The 19068-nt window shown below is 52.8% G+C and overlaps 1 protein-coding gene across 2 annotated transcripts in view; it reads right to left on the bottom strand.

Annotated features, from left to right (window-relative positions):
* The window catches only part of LOC146863589 (histone-lysine N-methyltransferase NSD2-like), a 325818-nt gene that overhangs the window by 204731 nt on the left and 102019 nt on the right, over positions 1-19068 (bottom strand). Inside the window, exon 4 of one of the 2 annotated variants that reach the window (XM_085627580.1) lies at positions 5732-5872. The exons of the other annotated variant lie outside the window; for it this stretch is intronic. Within the exon in view, the coding sequence (XP_085483706.1) occupies positions 5732-5872 (141 nt within the window). The remainder of the gene's footprint in view (positions 1-5731; positions 5873-19068) is intronic. 2 annotated transcript variants of the gene reach the window in all.

Here is a 19068-nt window from a genome sequence, read left to right as displayed (position 1 = left end):
TCTTTTGGCATCAGGTTCCTGTGCTGCAGTCACTCACGGTTGGAGGGGGACTGCAGAAAGAGGCTGCAGGCGACGACTGGAAGTACAGTCTGGGCAAACCCAAGGATGGGTTTCGCTCCTGTGGGTCTGGGGATCCAGCTGACACCGCCACCTCCCTTGGACTTGGGCTGTGGTGTGCGGGTGCATAGGTACTTTGAGGTGTCCGGTGACGGCGGTCAAAGACTTACTCTTTGGTTTCGGTTTTGCAAAAGGGAGACAAACAGGAGAGCTGGGCCACTATCTGTGAGGGTCTCAAAGTCCCTGAAGTCGCTCGACGTGAAGGTCAGTCTTGCTCGGTGTTGGTGCCCAGACTGAACACAACAAGCCTTGGCTGCTACAAGGGGTCTGGTACCCTGGGTATTGGTCCTGTGCAGCTCTAGTTGGTCCTGGTGTCCTCTCACTTGGTGTGGGGACAGATCTAACCTTGAGGAGCACAGGGACCTCTGTCTGAAGGGCTGCTGCAATGGGCTGGCCGGGGAGCTGTAACTCAGTAGACCAGACTTTGTTCTTTGGTGCCTCTGGCTGCAGGGTATTAGCTCCTCTACTCCAAGGGAGTTTCTATGGAGATTGGTGAAGCACTGGCAGCCCTGCTGGTTTCTTAAAGTCCGCTCAGTGGCAGGATGAGTCGGATTCTTCCTCAATTTCCAGGGGCAGCAGGTAGGCTGGCACGGTTGACACCAAGTAAGTTGTTGCTCCTCTGTTAGCACGTTAAGACTTCTTTTTCCACTCATTCTCTTGATCCATCGAAATCTGAAGTCCTTGTATCAGGGGGTCCCCTGAATATTTAATTTAGGGGCGTTAAGGGGAGTGAGTGGTAGTAGCCAGTGGGCTATTTACCCCTGTGGTCACTACACCCCCAAGATGACCACTTCCTTTTGGGAGTGGGCATCACCCTGTTACAGAGGTCCTAATTTCACCACAAAGAGGATGGTGGGATTTCTAACTTCATGTTCACTTCAAACAGGTCACCCTAAAGGAATATCAAGCCTGGCATAGCTAATATTCCTGTTTGTCCTAGGGCAGGGGGTAGCATCTCCCCTGCCTGGGGAAGCCGTGGGTCGCCTATCAAAGGCGGCAGGGACCTTTGAAACCTCATGCGGCTTCCTGGGGTAGGAGATGATTACACCTCTCCACGGAGCAGGCACTGTTTCGTCCTCTGAGAGCAGGGCTCTCGCCTTGTCGGGAGGTCAGGAAATGTTCTGTGGTGGCAGGCTGGACTAGACCAGTCAGCCAGCACACTAGAAGGCTAGTAGGGTTCAGGGGGGTACCTCCAAGGTACACTCTGGGTGCAGGTATTAATAAATCCATCACTGGAGTCTGTGTGGGTATTTTAATACAATGTGTTTCATTATGTTCATATGTTTCAGTGAAGCCATAATTTAAATGGGGAACTTGTTTTGACCAGTGCCCAGTACAGCCCTTAAGATGGCTTCCCTGCTCACTTGCAATATCCAGTAATAGAACTAACTTTAATCAAGCATCGTCTCGCACATGGATGTCTGTTCTTGCGGATACCCTTTGTCCACGCAGCACAGTATAAACACCTGCTCCCCAATCCTGCCCACAAGCTCCTTTAGCATCCTTAGTGGTATATTTAGGGACTCGACAATTGGCAGCTCTGTTATCTTTTACTCTATTCCATTTTGTGTTTTTGTCTGCTCAGCTTTCCTGTGATATCTAATTTTTGCTCTAGGCATTTTTATCGTCTGAGAAAGGATCTTCAGAAATAAAATGTAAAGATCTATTATTATATTTAATGGTTGAAGTAGATATATGATGAACTCATACTTTGTTCTTGCATGATTGTGCTGTGTTTATGGTTTTAATAAACCTAATATTATTAGTAATAGAACGAGACATCACGGGCCTCTCTCATCTGGCAGATACGTCCTCACATAAAAAAAGAATGCGCCCTGCCTGAGGTCTTAAGGGCCTGCTGTACTGGTGACTTTATTAGATGCAGTGACGTTGGCGTGACAAACAGCAGTGTCATGTCAACTTTTCACTCACGGCTTGCACCATGTCCCGCAGCCTGCAATGGCAGTCTATGTGGAATTTGTGTATGCTGCAGCCCTTAGGGACCCTCTTTAGTACCCCTGTCCTACGTACTAGGGACTTACAGGGGTGCTAAAGTCCTTAGCCAATTGTAGCACAATTGGACAACAGCTGGTTTGGGGAAGGAGCACTGGCACAGAGATCTGGTTAGCAGGTCTCGGTGCACTGTCAGAGCTGAAAATCAGCCTCCAGTAGCTCAAAAGGAGGGGGGGGGGGGGATTAAGGGGAGGGGGGCCGGGGGAACAACTGCAACAAAAGTGCAGTTTCCTATAATCATGTGGACCACAGCCAAACATGAGCATGGATCCTTCTCTACCGCTCAGTGGTGTATGAAACTGTGGGGCCACATAAATACAGAGTTCACGGGAAGACTAGTAACCCCATGAGGGGCATGCTGTGGGGCCACATAACTACAGAGTTCATAGGAGGTGCAGGATTCCCACCAGGGCATGCTATGGGGCCACATAAGTACAGAGTTCATGGGAGGTGCAGGATTCCCACCAGGGCATGCTGTGGAGCACATAAGTACAGAGTTCATGGGAGGTGCAGGATTCCCACCTGGGCATGCTGCGGGGCACATAAGTACAGAGTTCATGGGAGGTGCAGGATCCCCACCAGGGCATGCTGGTGGGGCCACATAAGTGCAATGTTCATGGGAGATGTAGGATTCCCACCAGAGCATGCTCTGTGACACACAAGTACAGAGTTCATGGGAGGTGCAGGATCCCCACCAGGGCATGCTGTGGGGCACATAAGTACAGAGTTCATGGGAGGTGCAGGATCCCCACCAGGGCATGCTGTGGGGGCCACATAAGTACAGAGTTCAAGGGAGGTCCAGGATTCCCCCCAGGGTGTGCAGTGGGGCCACATAAGTACAGAGTTCATGGGAGGTGTAGTAACCCCTCCAGGGGCATTCCGTGGGGCCACATAAGTACAGAATTCATGGGAGGTGCAGGATCCCCATCAGGGCATGCTGTGAGGCACATAAGTACAGAGTTCATGGGAGGTGTATGATTCCCCCCAGGGCATGCTGTGGGGCCACATAAGTACAGAGTTCATGGGAGGTGCAGGATCCCCACCAGGGCATACTGTGGGGCACATAAGTACAGAGTTCATGGGAGGTGCAGGATCCCCACCAGGGGCTGCTATGGGGCACATAAGTACAGAGTTCATGGGAGGTGCAGGATCCCCACCAAGGGATGCTGTGGGGCACAGAAGTACAGAGTTCGTGGGAGGTGCAGGATCCCCACCAGGGCATGCTGTGGGGCACATAAGTACAGAGTTCATGGGAGGTGCAGGATCCCCACCAGGGGCTGCTATGGGGCACATAAGTACAGAGTTCATGGGAGGTGCAGGATCCCCACCAGGGGCTGCTATGGGGCACATAAGTACAGAGTTCATGGGAGGTGCAGGATCCCCACCAAGGGATGCTGTGGGGCACAGAAGTACAGAGTTCGTGGGAGGTGCAGGATCCCCACCAGGGCATGCTGTGGGGCACATAAGTACAGAGTTCATGGGAGGTGCAGGATCCCCACCAGGGGCTGCTATGGGGCACATAAGTACAGAGTTCATGGGAGGTGCAGGATCCCCACCAGGGGATGCTGTGGGGCACAGAAGTACAGAGTTCATGGGAAGTGTAGGATCCCCCCCAGGGCATGCTGTGGGGACACATAAGTACAGAGATCATGGGAGGTGCAGGATCCCCACCAGGGCATGCTGTGGGCACATAAGTACAGAGTTCATGGGAGGTGCAGGATTCCCCCCAGGGTGTGCTGTGGGGCCAACTAAGTACAGAATTCATGGGAGGAGCAGGATTTCCACCAGGGCATGCTGTAGGGCACATAAGTACAGAGTTCATGGGAGGAGCAGGATTCCCACCAGGGCATGCTGTGGGGCGCATAAGTACATAGTTCATGGGAGGTGCAGGATCCCCACCAGGGGCTGCTATGGGGCACATAAGTACAGAGTTCATGGGAAGTGCAGGCAAGGGCATGCTGTGTGGCACATAAGTACAGAGTTTATGGGAGGTGAAGGATCCCCACCAGGGCATGCTGTGGGGGCCACATAAGTACAGAGTTCAAGGGAGGAGCAGGATTCCCACCAGGGCATGCTGTGGGGCACATAAGTACAGAGTTCATGGGAGGTGCAGCATTGCAACCAGGGCATGCTGTGGGGCATATAAGTATAGAGTTCATGGGAGGTGAAGGATTCCCACCTGGACATGCTGTGGGGCACATAAGTACAGAGTTCATGGATGGTGCAGGATCCCCACCAGGGCGTGTTGTGGGGCACATAAGTACAGAGCTCATGGGAGGAGCAGGATCCCCACCAGGGCATGCTGGTTGGGCCACAAGTGCAGAGTTCATGGGAGGTGCAGGATTCCCACCAGGGCATGCTGTGGGGCACATAAGCATATAGTTCATGGGAGGTGCAGGATCCCCACCAGGGGCTGCTATGGGGCACATAAGTACAGAGTTCGTGGGAGGCGCAGGATCCCCACCAGGGGCTGCTATGGGGCACATAAGTACAGAGTTCATGGGAGGTGCAGGATCCCCACCAGGGGCTGCTATTGGGCATATAAGTACAGAGTTCATGGGAGGTCCAGGATCCCCACCAGGGGATGCTGTGGGGCACATAAGTACAGAGTTCATGGATGGTGCAGGATCCCCACTAGGGGATGCTGTGGGGCACATAAGTACAGAGTTCATGGGAGGTGTAGTAACCCCTCCAGGGGCATTCCGTGGGCCACATAAGTACAGAGTTCATGGGAGGAGCAGGATTCCCACCAGGGCATGCTGTGGGGCACATAAGTACAGAGTTCATGGGAGGTACAGCATTGCAACCAGGGCATGCTGTGGGGCATACAAGTATAGAGTTCATGGGAGGTGAAGGATCCCCACCAGGGCATGCTGTGGGGCCACAGAAGGAAAGTTCATGGGAGGTGCAGGATCCACACCTGGACATGCTGTGGGGCACATAAGTACAGAGTTCATGGGAGGAGCAGGATCCCCACCAGGGGATGCTGTGGGGCACATAAGTACAGAGTTCATGGATGGTGCAGGATCCCCACCAGGGGATGCTGTGGGGCACATAAGTACAGAGTTCCTGGGAGGTGCAGGATCCCCACCAGGGGACGCTTCAGATGAACCTTTTTTCTCTTGGACTCGGTCACTTGAAAACCTTTCAGAAACAGATAACTAGGCATAAACTAAAAAGACTGAAATGAGCTCTACAGAGAGGGGAGTAGATGACAGGAATACAGGTGTGTTTGGGACAAGGGAAAGAAAGGGAGAAGAAAACGAATATTCATTTGTTTAGCAGAACTCCTAATTAAAGCCAATTTCAGAGATGCTCTCCCTCCCCAGAGAGGGCCATTAGTCTACCCCACCAATCAAAAGAATCTTAGAAAGGTTTTTTATTACTGAGGGTAGACCTTGGAGCCATACTTTACTTTCAAGTTCTTTAAGTTTTTATTTCATAATATGTTAGTCAATTGTTGTAGGTGACCCCAATTCGTAGAAGACTCGATGGTTATGTGCAAGGCAAGGCCTGGAAGCGACATGCTGTGTTTCAGATCCCGACTGCAGTGACGGGTTTCTAATATGTACTACCTCAAAAGAGAGTAAACGCTACATACCAGGTGGCACTATGACCAGCCTCGCCACAACATGGCCCTTTGGCACCCGAGGCCAGACTTTGCTGGGGTGTCTGAGGCGGACGTAGTCCATAGGGCTTCCTGGGACAGGGCTCGTAGTCTGTTCAGGGAGGTGTGGAGCGCCTGTATGGGAAGAGCAGGAGAATGGCACTCAAGACATGGCCACAGCATGGATGACAGAAGAGGGGCTTTTCTGCACGGTTAATAAACTCAACTAAAGGAACACAAGACGAGGATAAGAAGGTTGTAGACTTTTCAATACGCGACATGTTCCAGTGGAGGCGAAGGACAGCAGCTTGCCCATCGTCTTTTACCTCGGTGTGGATGCGTCAATGAGAACTAGAATTTTAGGACTGCCCTTGCAGAAAGCCCCACGGTAGGGTACCACAGCACCAGCTCACTGTCTTACACAAAAGAGTGCTCGCTGATTTTGAATGTGTTTTCCTGAACACAGTAGCTTAGGAAAGATAAGTAATAATCTGTGCGTTTGACACTTGTGTCATGGTCTTTACATTGCCAATATACTCCCTCGGAAATATGATTTTAAGATTCCAGAACACAAGTTTTGTGCATTACCTTAAAACAACTTTACACCCAAATGCTGCCGATTTGCAGCATTTTACTACTGCATTTTAAATCAGCCACTGGACATTTCAATTATTGAACGAGGTTATGAAGCTCAATGCTGGGTGCTGCCTGGAACAGATCCTTGATTTGTGACTCGGTTATCGCCTGTTTTACCCTTGGGAGTGTGGGAACAGTATCCATATTCAACCATTTACTAGCCGAAAAGAGCGGGCATGTGCATCTATATCTCCACAAACATATACCTATGAAATGTGAAAGTGCAGATTACCGTGCTGGGACCTGGACCTCAGAAGAAAGGTACTCTGAGGCAGCCTAGAGTTCCTCACTCAGCAGGCACACCGTGGGTACTCGCAGCCAGACACCTGCTGGGACCTGGGCCTCTGAAGAAAGGTACTCTGAGGCAGCCTAGAGTTCTTCACTCAACAGACACCGTGGGTACTCGCAGCCAGACACCATGGTGTGACCTGGACCTCTGAAGAAAGGTACACTGAGGCAGCCTAGAGTTCCTCACTCAGCCAACACACCTGTCACACACCGTGTATACTCACTGCCAGACACCGTGGTGTGACCTGGACCTCAGAAGAAAGGTACTCTGAGGCAGCCTAGAGTTCCTCACTCAGCTGACACACCTGTCTCACATTGTGTGTACTCACTGCCAGACACCATGCTGGGACCTGGGCCTCTGAAGAAAGGTACTCTGAGGCAGCCTAGAGTTCCTCACTCAGCCGACACCTGTCATACACCGTGTGTACTCACTGCCAGACACTGTGCTGGGACCTGGGCCTCTGAAGAAAGATACTGACGCAGCCTAGAGTTTCTCCCTCAGTAGACACACCTGTCACACACCGTGTGTACTCACAGCGCGGAAACCGTGCTGGAACCAGGACCTCAGCAGAAAGGTACTCTGAGGCAGCCTAGAGTTCCTCACTCAGCCGGCACACCATGTGTACTCACTGCACAGACACCTGCTGGGACCTGGGCCTCTGAAGAAAGGTACTCTGAGGCAGCCTAGGCTTCCACACTCAGCTGACACATCTGTCACACACCGTGTGTACTCACTGCCAGACACCTGCTGGGACCTTGGCCTCTGAAGAAAGGTACTCTGAGGCAGCCTAGAGTTCCTCACTCAGCCGGCACACCATGTGTACTCACTGCACAGACACCTGCTGGGACCTGGGCCTCTAAAGAAAGGTACTCTGAGGCAGCCTAGGCTTCCAAACTCAGCTGACACACCTGTCACACACCGTGTGTACTCACTGCCAGACACCTGCTGGGACCTTGGCCTCTGAAGAAAGGTACTCTGAGGCAGCCTAGAGTTCCTCACTCAGCCGGCACACCATGTGTACTCACTGCACAGACACCTGCTGGGACCTGAGCCTCTGAAGAAAGGTACTCTGAGGCAGCCTAGAGTTCCTCACCCAGCTGACACTTCGTGTGTACTCACAGCGCAGACACCGTGCTGGAACCAGGACCTCAGTAGAAAGGTACTCTGAGGCAGCCTAGAGTTCCTCACTCAGCCGACACACCGTGGGTACTCGCAGCCAGACACCATGGTGTGACCTGGACCTCTGAAGAAAGGTACACTGAGGCAGCCTAGAGTTCCTCACTCAGCCAACACACCTGTCACACACCGTGTATACTCACTGCCAGACACCATGGTGTGACCTGGACCTCAGAAGAAAGATACTCTGAGGCAGCCTCGAGTTCCTCACTCAGCCGACACACCGTGTGTACTTGCAGCCAGACACCGTGGTGTGACCTGGACCTCTGAAGAAAGGCACTCTGAGAGCACCTAGAGTTCCTCACCCAGCCAACACACCTGTCACACACCGGCTGTACTCACTGCCAGACACTGTGCTGGGACCTGGACCTCAAAAGAAAGGTACTCTGAGGCAGCCTAGAGATCCTCACTCATCCGACACACCTGTCACACACTGTGTGTACTCACTGCCAGACACCGTTCTGGGATCGGGGCCTCTGAAGAAAGGTACTCTGAGGCAGCCTAGAGATCCTCACTCAGCCGACACACCTATCACATATCGCGTTTACTCACAGCACAGACATCGTGCTGGGACCTGGACCTCTGGAGAAAGGCACTGCGAGGCCTTTGGAGCTCCAACTCCTCCCAAGAAAGGCTTTGTTTCTGGGCTCAGGGAGCAAAGGCTCCTATTCCAGGGGTCCAGAAACATGTCTTGTGGAGGCAGGCTGGTGTTTACCAGTCAGGGAACCCACAAGAGGCAGGTTGTTATTCAGGGGGCATCTGTAAGATGCCCTCTGAGTGCATGTTTCCTTAAATCACACACAGGCATCAGTGTGGGTTTAATGTGCTGAGAACTTTGATACCAAACTTCTCAGTTTACAGTGTAGCCATTATGGTGCTGTGGAGTTCGCAATGACAACCTCACAGCACCATATACTCTTAATGGCAGCACTGCACTTGCAATGTCTAAGAATGGACTTAGACACTGTAGTGGTACAGGGCTCATGCACCTGTACCCTCACCACTGGTATAGTGCACCCAACTAGAGGGATGACTGATCTATGCCAGGGCAGTGTGTTGTAGGCATGGCACACAAGGATATGTGTCATGTCAACTCCTCACTTTGTTCTGCACCAAAACACGCAGCCTGCAAAGGCAGTGTGTGAGTGTAAAGGTACAGGACCTCTATGGGTGGCACAACAAGTGCTGCAGCCCTTAGAGTCCTTCCCTGGTCACAGTGCCCTGGGTACCTGGGGTACCATTTATCAAGGGCTGACCTGTGGCCAGAGAGTGCCAATTGGGTTTGGCACAGTTTTGGGGAAAGAACAGAGGCCCTGGGAACCTGATTGTGGGGACCCAGGGCACATCAAGCTACAGTGCATCAGTAGCCTGGCAAAAAGTGTGGAGGGGTGGGGGAGGGGGTTTACTGCAACAGAAACCCAGTTTCCTACAGTGTACTCTCCATGGCTTCCTTGGCACTTATAATATTAGGGAATAGACCTAAATATTGTAGGCGCATAACTGCTCAGGCAGATATGCCCACACCTGAGATACAGTGTACCCTGCCTTAGGCTCGAAGGTTTGCTAGAGGGGTGGCTTACCTATACCTTAGGAAGTGCTAGTTGGCATGGCACACAGGCAGTGTGCCATGTCAACTGGCGCTTTTGTCTGCACCAGGGCATGCGTGCTGCATTGGCAGTCTGCATGTTCTAAGTGCTGGGTCCCCAGGGGTCCCTCTTCAGTCCCAATGCCCTCGGTACCCAGGAACCATTTACTAGGGACTTACAGAGGGCCTGACGGGCCAATTGTGGAATAGTTTTAGGGAAGAAGCACTGGTACAGGAGACCTGGTTGTCAGGAACCATGTGCACTACAGTCGAACAACATAATTTTCCAGGCAAAAAGTGGGGGCTAACCATGTCAAAAGAGGCACTTTCTCACTCTCCAGTAGCAGTTTCCAGGAGAAAACATACTTCTGATTGCTCTTCCACCAGTTGCACTCTGTAGGTGCCTGCAGCCCTCTTTACTACCGAGTTGTATGCAGTAGGGTCGTCCTGTGGTGATGGTTTTGATGGATAAGACTCCACCCCTTCATTTGGTTAGTCTGCATAGATTTCTTGCTAGTTCTTTCCCCTGTGTGCACGAGGCCTTCTTGCTGTTCTTCCTCCCGGTCAAAGAACTCTTCTTCCAACTCTTCCTGCAGCTCTACAATAGCAGGCTGTCCCAGCTCCTCTTTTTCATCTTTTTTAGTGGGAGTCTGGAACCTTGTAGGGAGTCTTCGAATTCCCTCTTCCTTTTAATTAGGGCTTTGAGATGCTTTCTTTTCCACTCTACCTTGCTATTTTTTTAGGTCGAGCATTCGACACCTTGTATATTCTTTTGGATATATACTTTATTTTTTGATAAACACATTTTTATTGATTTGGGCAGAATAGAAAAACACACCAGCCATACAGCACGACGCCATGAACACCTAGGACTAAGAAAATGAGTTGGCACCACCCGGTTTACAGACATTGATAAAAACATATCAATATGAAATTGGACATTCCCTTTAAGACTAAACCACACCCCTGTAAGAAAGTGCCCCTGTATATACTGCACCAAAGTAAGGTTCAGTGTGCACAGAGTCCCCAGTCCCCAGAGGTTTGGCAGAGGCTAAAGTTGGATATAACCTTACTCTCTAAAGTGGTGGCTTGGTCGAGCAGTAAGGCAGAATCAGAGGACAGTGTAAAGCATTTGTTATACACACTCAGTCAGAAAATGGTCTCACACACTCAAGAACTGAGCTCTAGTCTAGGCCAATGGTTTAAGGGGGCACCTCTAAGATGCCCTCTGGGGTGCTGGGTACATTAAATCCCACAATGGCATCAGTGTGGATTTAATGTGCTGAGCAGTTTGATACCAAACTTCTCAGGCTTCAGTGCTGCCATTAAGGTGCTGTAGAGTTCGTTTTTGACGAGCTCTCAGCACCATGTACTCCTAAATGGCAGCACTGCACTTACAGGGCCCAGGAATGGACCTGGGTACTGTAGGGGCACAGGGCTCCTGCCTCTGTGCCCACACCACTGGCATAGGGCACCCAGCTAGAGGGGTGGCTGATGTATGCCAGGGCAGTGTAGTTTGTGGGCATGGTGTGAGAAAGTGCCATCTTTCTTGCATGGTATGCCCCCACTTTTTGCTAAATTGCTGAATGTACTTCGATTGAGTGTACCCTGGGTTCCTGCCAATCAGGGCCCAGGGCCTATGTTCCTTCCTTAAACCACACAAACTCCAAATTGGCAAACCCTAGCCACATGTCAGCCCCTAGTAAATGGTACCCTAGGTACCCAGGGCCTTGTGACCAGGGAAGGCCTCTAAGGGCTGCAGCACTCATTGTGCCACCCTCAGAGGCCCTGTACCCTTACACACACACACTGCCATTGCAGGCTGAGTGTCTGGGTGCAGGACAAAACAAAGAGTCGACATGGCACACATCACTGTGTACCATGCCCATCACCTACACTGCCAAGGCATATGTCAGCCACCCCTCTAGCTGGGTGCATTACGCATATGGTGTGGGCACAGGAGCAGGAGCCCTGTGCCCCTACAGTACCCGGGTCCATTCCTGGGCACTGTAAGTGCAGTGCTGTCATTTAAGAATACATGGTGCTGAGAGCTTGTCAAACACGAGCTCCACAGCACCATATTGGCAACACTGAAGCCTGGGAAGTTTGGTATCAAACTTCTCAGCACATTGAACCCACACTGATGCCAGTGTAGGATTTAATGTACTAAGCACCCCAGAGGGCATCTTAGAAGATGCCCCCTTACAGCTAACTTACAATCCACGTCTGCTCTGAGGCTGCCCAGGCTGCCACACAGCAGACACGTTGCTGGACCCCTGGGTGGGAGAGCCCCTGCTCTCCCGGGCCTGCAACAATGCACATCCTGGGTGAGGTGAGAAATCTCCTCCCCCAGGATGAGCAAAGGGAAGCTTCAAAGGCATGCCGCCAGTTGGAGTTTCCCCAGGCCACTGCAACCCCCCACTCTGGCGGGAAGCTTGGCCGGAAACCCCATACAAGGACAGGGGATGTGCCAGCCTGCCCACCCCACCCCTCAGGTGGGGGAGGCGAGGTGAAGCACATCTCCGGGCTCTCGCCATCTTGAAGATGGGAGGCCCTACCCTATCAGGATTAGGCTACTGCCCCCCTCCCACAGGAGAGAGGCAGGATAGGGGGTGTACCCACCCCAGGACAAGGACCCATTGGTCCCTGGCCTTCACCTACCTGTAACGCCCCTAAATCTAGTATTTAGGGGCCCCCTGAACCTTCCTTCCTTAGATTACTGATAGAAAACGACAAGAAGAGCAAGAAGAACAAAGACCTGCCCTGCAGCTGCTAAAAAGAGAAGACACCAACTGCTTTGGCCCCAGCCCTACCGGCCTGTCGACTCTCGAACCTGCACCAGCGCGGCATCCCTCGTGGCCAGCAACCTCACCAACCCCGGAGGACCTGGCTACCTTTTAGCTCTAAGCCCCTGGGACTCCCACGAGTAGAGGCTCTACTCAAGAAACCTATTTGCTATCCCTGGCACCAGCCCGGGACCGCGGACCCAACACACTCTGCACGAGCCAAGCCTGGCCAGTGCCGGAGTGGACAAAGACCCAGAGGACGACCCCACGGCGACTGTGACCCAGAGTCCGGCACCCAAGGACCCCCCTCGACATCCCGGAAGAAGCCTGCAGCCTCAGAACCAAGTGCCACCCCAGCCGCGATCAACCAGAGGGTAAGATTCCCGACGTCAAAAGGCACCCCTGCACCCGGCGCCCTGCGACCCCCTGTGCCCAATCCCGGGGTACCCACCTAACCTACAACTACCCAACTTACCTCTCGAAGTGGTGGTGGCACCTGAAACATCCTCGTCCCCGAGCCTGCAGCCTCTTTCCAACCGGAACATTCCCATTGATTTCCATTGAGCGCCCTAAGGCTCAAAAGCACCCTGCACCCAGCCGCCCGAGTGGCCCTGGCAGTGCCCTCTCTACACTAACCTACTTCCCCACTTGCCCTGAGTAAGTGACCAGGAGCCCAGCTCCCACAGCCGCGTGGCTTGCCAGACAGCAGCCACCAACAAAGGCCCCCCTATCCCTCATAGGATAACATTGGGCCCAACTCTCTCTGCACCCGGCCGTCCTGAAACCGCTGAGGGTGAACCAACTGTACCTACCTGACACTGGGGGACCCCCGAGTCCATGCCCGGAATTTCAACACTACCAGTCGAGTACTTACCCTTAAACCGCTAACTTCATTTTCCTCATAGGGTAACATTGACTGGCTTTTTCTTCAAAAATCTTCTAAGTGTGAACTTCTCAAAACTGCAAAAATTCACCAAAAATCAGCCAAGTGACAAAAACGAATTTACTCACCTGCTCCTAGGTGAGCTCCCAGTGCTGGATCTTGGTGCCCAGCCCTGACTCTGAAAAGTGTTCACAACTATACTTACCTCTAACTCATTTTTCTCCCATAGGAAACCATTGTCTGCTTTTCTGTGAAATTTCTTCTAAGTGTCTACTTTTGCAAATTTGAAATATTCTTCTAAAATCGTACCATTTCTGCAAACGAAATTACTTACCTACTTTTGATAAGGACCCCAGTCCTGGGTCTAGGCACCCAGTCCTGGATTACTAAAGTAACGATAAAGTACTCTACCTGCAATTTGAATTTCTTACCATAGAGATCCATTGAATGTTTTCTGTGAAATATTTTCTATGTGCTAACTTTTGAAATAGCTAAATATTATTTAAAACTCACTACAGTTATTAAGTCGACTTTCATCACTTGATTCTGCATACTGACCCCAGGCTGGTTCTAGGAGCCAGACCTGGAATTCCAAAAGTAATCTGAAAAGTAATTTATTACAAATAACCTGAATTTACCATTGAGCTCAATGCATTGTTATGTTTAGGAAGGAGTAGTTTCTTTTCTGTAACTCCAGTTCTGTAGTAGGGGTATCTCTGTTATAGTCATAATCTAGTGAATAGTCCCGCCCATGTGCGTGGACCCCGGAGCAATAAAAAATAATCTCTAAAAGGTGACAAATCATGCAGACCTGCATACACCTTTAAGAGAGAATTTAATTTAAAGACAGATAATGCAGCCTATACCCACAGGCTACACTGTCCAGTACTTCAACTAGAATTCCACCAATATCCACAAACAGCATTGCCTGTCTAGTTTTTCTCCACATAGGAAAAAACCCTGCCTCTACCAGCAAAAGCCTCTGGAATGATAGAGAGGAAGGAGTGGACAGACAAGCCCCATAGGCTGCCATTATGTGGCTTGGAACAGGATACTGTGCCTTTAAGAAAACTTTCCAGTTTTCCAGAACTTTCCCCAGTATCCCAGAATGCCCAGCAGGTCCCATTTACTTTCAGTTCTTTTTGAAGGCGTAGCACGCCAGACCTGTAGCATTCTACATATGAATAAGTATCTCTCCACCGGGGAGGAGGGCGGGCGCTTATGACTATAACAGAGATACCCCTACTACAGAACTGGAGTTACAGAAAAGAAACTACTCCTTCTGTAGTAGGGGATCTCTGTGTATAGTCATAATCTAGTGAATAGAATGGCAAGCCCATCCCCACACAACAAAAGCGGTGGAGAACACACAAGACACTACCACTACTGTGCGAACAAATTTCGCAGCTAAGCCTGCCCAACCTGAGCATCTGCCCTGGCATCCGTGTCCAGACAGTAATGCGCAGCAAAGGTATGGACCGACTTCCAAGTGGCCGCCTTACAGATTTCCGCAATCGGAACATTACGCAGCACAGCCGTCGTGGCAGCTTTGCCCCTGGTGGAATGAGCCTTAGGTTTACCCCCTAAGGTCTTATTAGCCTTTTGATAACACAACTGTATGCAGGACACAATCCACCGAGAGATGGACTGCTTAGAGGTCGCAAGACCAGTCCTGACTGAGCCATAATTAACAAACAATTGGTCAGACCTACGAATATCCTTGGTCTTATCCAGATAAAATTTCAACACCCTTCGAACATCCAGGGAATGGAGAGCCCTTTCCGCTGGTGAAGAGGGATTCTGAAAGAACGTAGGTAAAGTTATGGTCTGATTGACATGAAAGTCAGAGATAACCTTAGGAAGGAACTTAGGGTGAGTACGCATCACAACCTTAGCAGCATGAAACACAGTATAAGGTTCTTGACAACATAATGCCTGAAGGTCACTCACCCTGCGGGCCGATGTAATGGCCACTAGGAACGCCGCCTTCCAGGATAGGTGCTGCAATGAAGCCTTGTGAATAGGTTCAAAAGGCTCCCTCATCAGTCTGGACAGCACCACATTCAAGTCCCAAGAAGGCGAGGGAAGTCTGACAGGAGGAAACACCTTCTTCAAGCCTTCCAAAAAATCCTTGACCACAGGAATCTGAAAGAAGGACGTCTGTGAAGGGCACTTCCTGTAAGCAGTCAAAGCAGCCAGATGAACCTTAATGGAATGGAAATTAAGGCCAGACTGCGCCAGATGCAAAAGGTATGGAAGGATGACATCTTCCTTACATGTTGTCGGATCAAAGTTCTTGGACTTACACCAGATACAGAACCTCTTCCACTTGTAAGCATAGGATGTCCTAGTGGAAGGTCGCTTAGACTCCTTCAGAATGTCCATACAATCGACTGGTAGATTCAGATGACCATATTGCACTATTTCAGGAGCCATGCCGCCAAACTCAAAGACGAGAGGTTGGGGTGCACCATCCGCCCCCCGAACTTCGTGAGAAGGTCCGGCCTGCACGGCAATCGCATGTGAGGAAGGAGAGACCGGTGAAGAAGGTCCGTGAACCACCACTGCCTGGGCCACTCCGAGGCGATCAGGATCATCCGCGCCCTGGACTGGGACAGCTTGATGAGCACCGCTGGAATCAGGGGAATGGGTGGAAAAGCGTACAGAAAGCTGTTCGACCAATCGATCCATAGCGCATTCCCCAGCGTCCCCCGCTGGTAGTACCTGGATGCGAAGTCTCGGCATTTGCTGTTTTCGGCGGTGGCGAACAGATCTACGTCTGGAGTCCCCCACCTTGCGAAGACTTCTCCTAGTACTTCGTCGTTTATGACCCATTCGTGGTTTTCCTGAATCAGCCTGCTCAAGGCGTCCGCCTGAGCATTCTGCACCCCTGGCAGATGCGTGGCCGTAATAGTCAGTCCTCGGGCCAGCAGCCAGCGCCAGATCGCCTGCGCCTCCTGCGACAGAGTGCGCGATCTCGACCCCCCCTGCTTGTTGAGGTAATACATCGTGGTTGTATTGTCCGTCTGTATCAGCAGCGAGTTGGTCTGGAAGGACGGAAGGAAAGCCTTCAGTGCCAGGAAGACAGCTCTGAGTTCCAGGAAATTGATGTGGTACGTCGATTCCAAAGGAGACCACTTCCCTTGAATCTGCAGGTCCCCGGAATGCGCACCCCAGCCCTGGAGAGAAGCATCCGTCACCACATTCGTCGTGGGAATGTCCTTGTGGAAGGGAACCCCCTTGAGGAGGTTTTCCGCCGAACACCACCACTTCAGAGACTGACGAGCATGTAGAGACAGTCGGATCTTGTCGTCCCAAGAGCCTGTCCTCTGATCCCACTGATCCTCCAAGCACTCCTGCAGTGGTCGCATGTGTAGACGTGCGTGCGGAGTGAGGAAGATACAGGAGGCCATCGATCCCAGTAGAGACGACACCTTCCTCACAGTCGTCGATGGAGCAGTCCTGAGGTCCTGAGCCTTCCGACGGAGTGATAACCGTCTCTCCTCCGAAGGAGACACGCTTGCTGACCGCGTATCTATGGAGGCCCCCAGGTACTGTATGCACTGTACCGGAGACGGGACCGATTTGGACATGTTGACGTGTAACCCCAGCTTGTTCAAGAGCTCGCACGTCCATCGGAAGTGTTCTTGCGCTTCCTCGAAGGATGATGCCTTGATCAGCCAATCGTCCAGATACGGGTAGACAAACACCTTGTTCCTCCGCAGGTGTGCCGCCACCACCGCCATGCACTTCGAAAAAGTCCTGGGAGCAGACTTTAGCCCGAATGGCAGTACTGTGTATTGATAGTGATTGGCGCCGACTTGGAATCGCAGGAACTTCCTGTGCTTCCGTGCTATGGGCACATGGAAGTACGCATCCTGTAGATCTATGGCACAGAGCCAGTCTCCCCGTTGCAGCTGAGGGTAAATCTGGTGCAACGATAGCATGCGAAACTTCTCTCTGCGAATCCACTTGTTTGCTTGTCGCAAATCCAGAATGGGCCTGAACTCGTTCTTGTCCTTCTTGCGAACGAGGAAGAACCGAGAGTACAGACCTCTTCCCCTTTGAGACAAAGGTACTTCTTCTACCGCCTTTTTTCTCAACAAGATGTCTGCCTCCGCCTGGAGCTCCCTCAGCTGGAAGCGAGAGCTGACCGGCAGAATCGCTGGAGGCGGGCTGATAAACCGAAGACTGTATCCATTGCAAACAATATTCAGCACCCACTTGTCCTGAGTAATTTTTCTCCACTCTGCCGGAAAAAATTGAATGCTTCCCCCCACTGGAGTGGGTAACTGTTGAGGGGTAAGTAACAGCTCAGGGCCGAGACCCGGCCGGGCCCTTGTTTGTGGTAGTAGCCTGCTGGCCTCCTCTACCCCTCTGGCGCTTCTGGAAGGGCTTGCGGAACTGCTGCTGTTGTGGCTGCTGCTGTCCCGAGCCCTGCCCACGCCCTCGGCCAGACGACCCGAACCTCCTCTGGAACGGTCGTTTCTTTTTCTCGGCCTTCTCTAACCCGACGGCCGTCAGGGTTTCCGCCTCAGCCTTCATGCGGGCCATCTCATCGTCCGCATGCTTCCCGAACAGGGTTTCCCCCGAGAAGGGCAGGTTGGCCACTCTTTGCTGCGCCTCCGGCTTGAGGGACGTCAGGCGCAACCAGGAATGGCGCCGCTGGTGGACGCCATGACAGTAGGCGTGGGCGGCCAATAGCGATACATCCGCCGCTGCGCTGATCGTTTGGTTAGAAACCAGCATGCCTTCGCGCACCGTCTCCAAGAAGTCCTCCTTCTTGTCTCGTGGCAGGAGGTCCGCATATTGCTGCAGGGATTCCCACAGGGCCCAGTCGTAACGGCCCAACAACGCCCCTGCACTCGCCGCCTTCATCGTGGTGGCGGCGGTACCACACACCTTCCTGCCCGCAGAGTCCAGCCAGCGGCTTTCCTTGTCCGGTGGAACCGTGGAGGCCGGGGCGGTCGCATGTTGTTTTCTCGCCGCCGTCACGATAACCGAATCCGGCTTCGGGTCCACTCTCAAAAAGGACGGATCCGACTCCGGGGCCCTATACTTCTTCATGAGCCTGGACGGAGCGGCCTTCGCGGGAGTGAGGAACAGTTCCAAGGCTGGTCCCACCAGTCCAGGCACGAGAGGCAGGAGGGGGCGAGACAAGTGTCTTTTATGAAGCGTCTCAAATTTCACGGACGTCGTGGGTGTTGGAACCGTCACCGTGATATTCAGCTTCGCAGCCCCTCGCAACAGCACCTCCTGGAACGAGACCAAGTCGTCCACCGGTGACACCCTAGTCCCCGGGGAGTCCGACAGCGTCGGGGAAAGGTCCCTGTCCGAGGAGCGCGACCTGGACCTATACCTCCTGCGGCGTCGTCTTGAGTCTGACGAGGATCGCCCTCGGCTCCGCGATCGTCGCCTCCTGTGAGAGCGGGAGCGCGATCTCTTCGGCTTAGGCCTGTCCGCCGGTCTCGCTGGTCCAGGCGACCGTGGGCGTCGTGGCTTCGGGGTCCCCTGCGGCGGAGTCGGGTACCGTGGAAGGGAAACCGACCTCGGGGGAACCGGCGGCGGTCCCGCAGGGGTGCGTGGCAGCAACAGAGGCTGGGGTGGCGGAGACAGCGTCCGCGGCCGCGGAGGAGGCGGTGGCGGAGGTGGAGAAGTTGGTGGAGGAGGTGGCGGCGGTGGAGGAGGCGGTGGCAGAGGTGGGAGAGGAGGAGGCGACGGAGGCATCCGAGGCGGGGTATACACCACCGAGTACACCGATCCCGGCGACTCTCTTCCTCGACGTCGATCTTCGCCTCGACGGCGATCTTCGCCTCGACGGCGACCTCCGCCTCGACGGCGACCTCCGCCTCGACGGCGACCTCCGCCTCGACGGCGACCTCCGCCTCGACGGCGACCTTCGCCTCGACGGCGACCTCCGCCTCGACGGCGACCTTCGCCTCGACGGCGACCTTCGCCTCGACGGCGACCTTCGCC

This window comes from Triturus cristatus, chromosome 2_1, assembly GCF_964204655.1.
Source record: "Triturus cristatus chromosome 2_1, aTriCri1.1, whole genome shotgun sequence".
Classification (NCBI taxonomy): Eukaryota; Metazoa; Chordata; class Amphibia; order Caudata; family Salamandridae; genus Triturus; species Triturus cristatus.
This window is presented reverse-complemented; position numbering and strand designations above follow the sequence as displayed.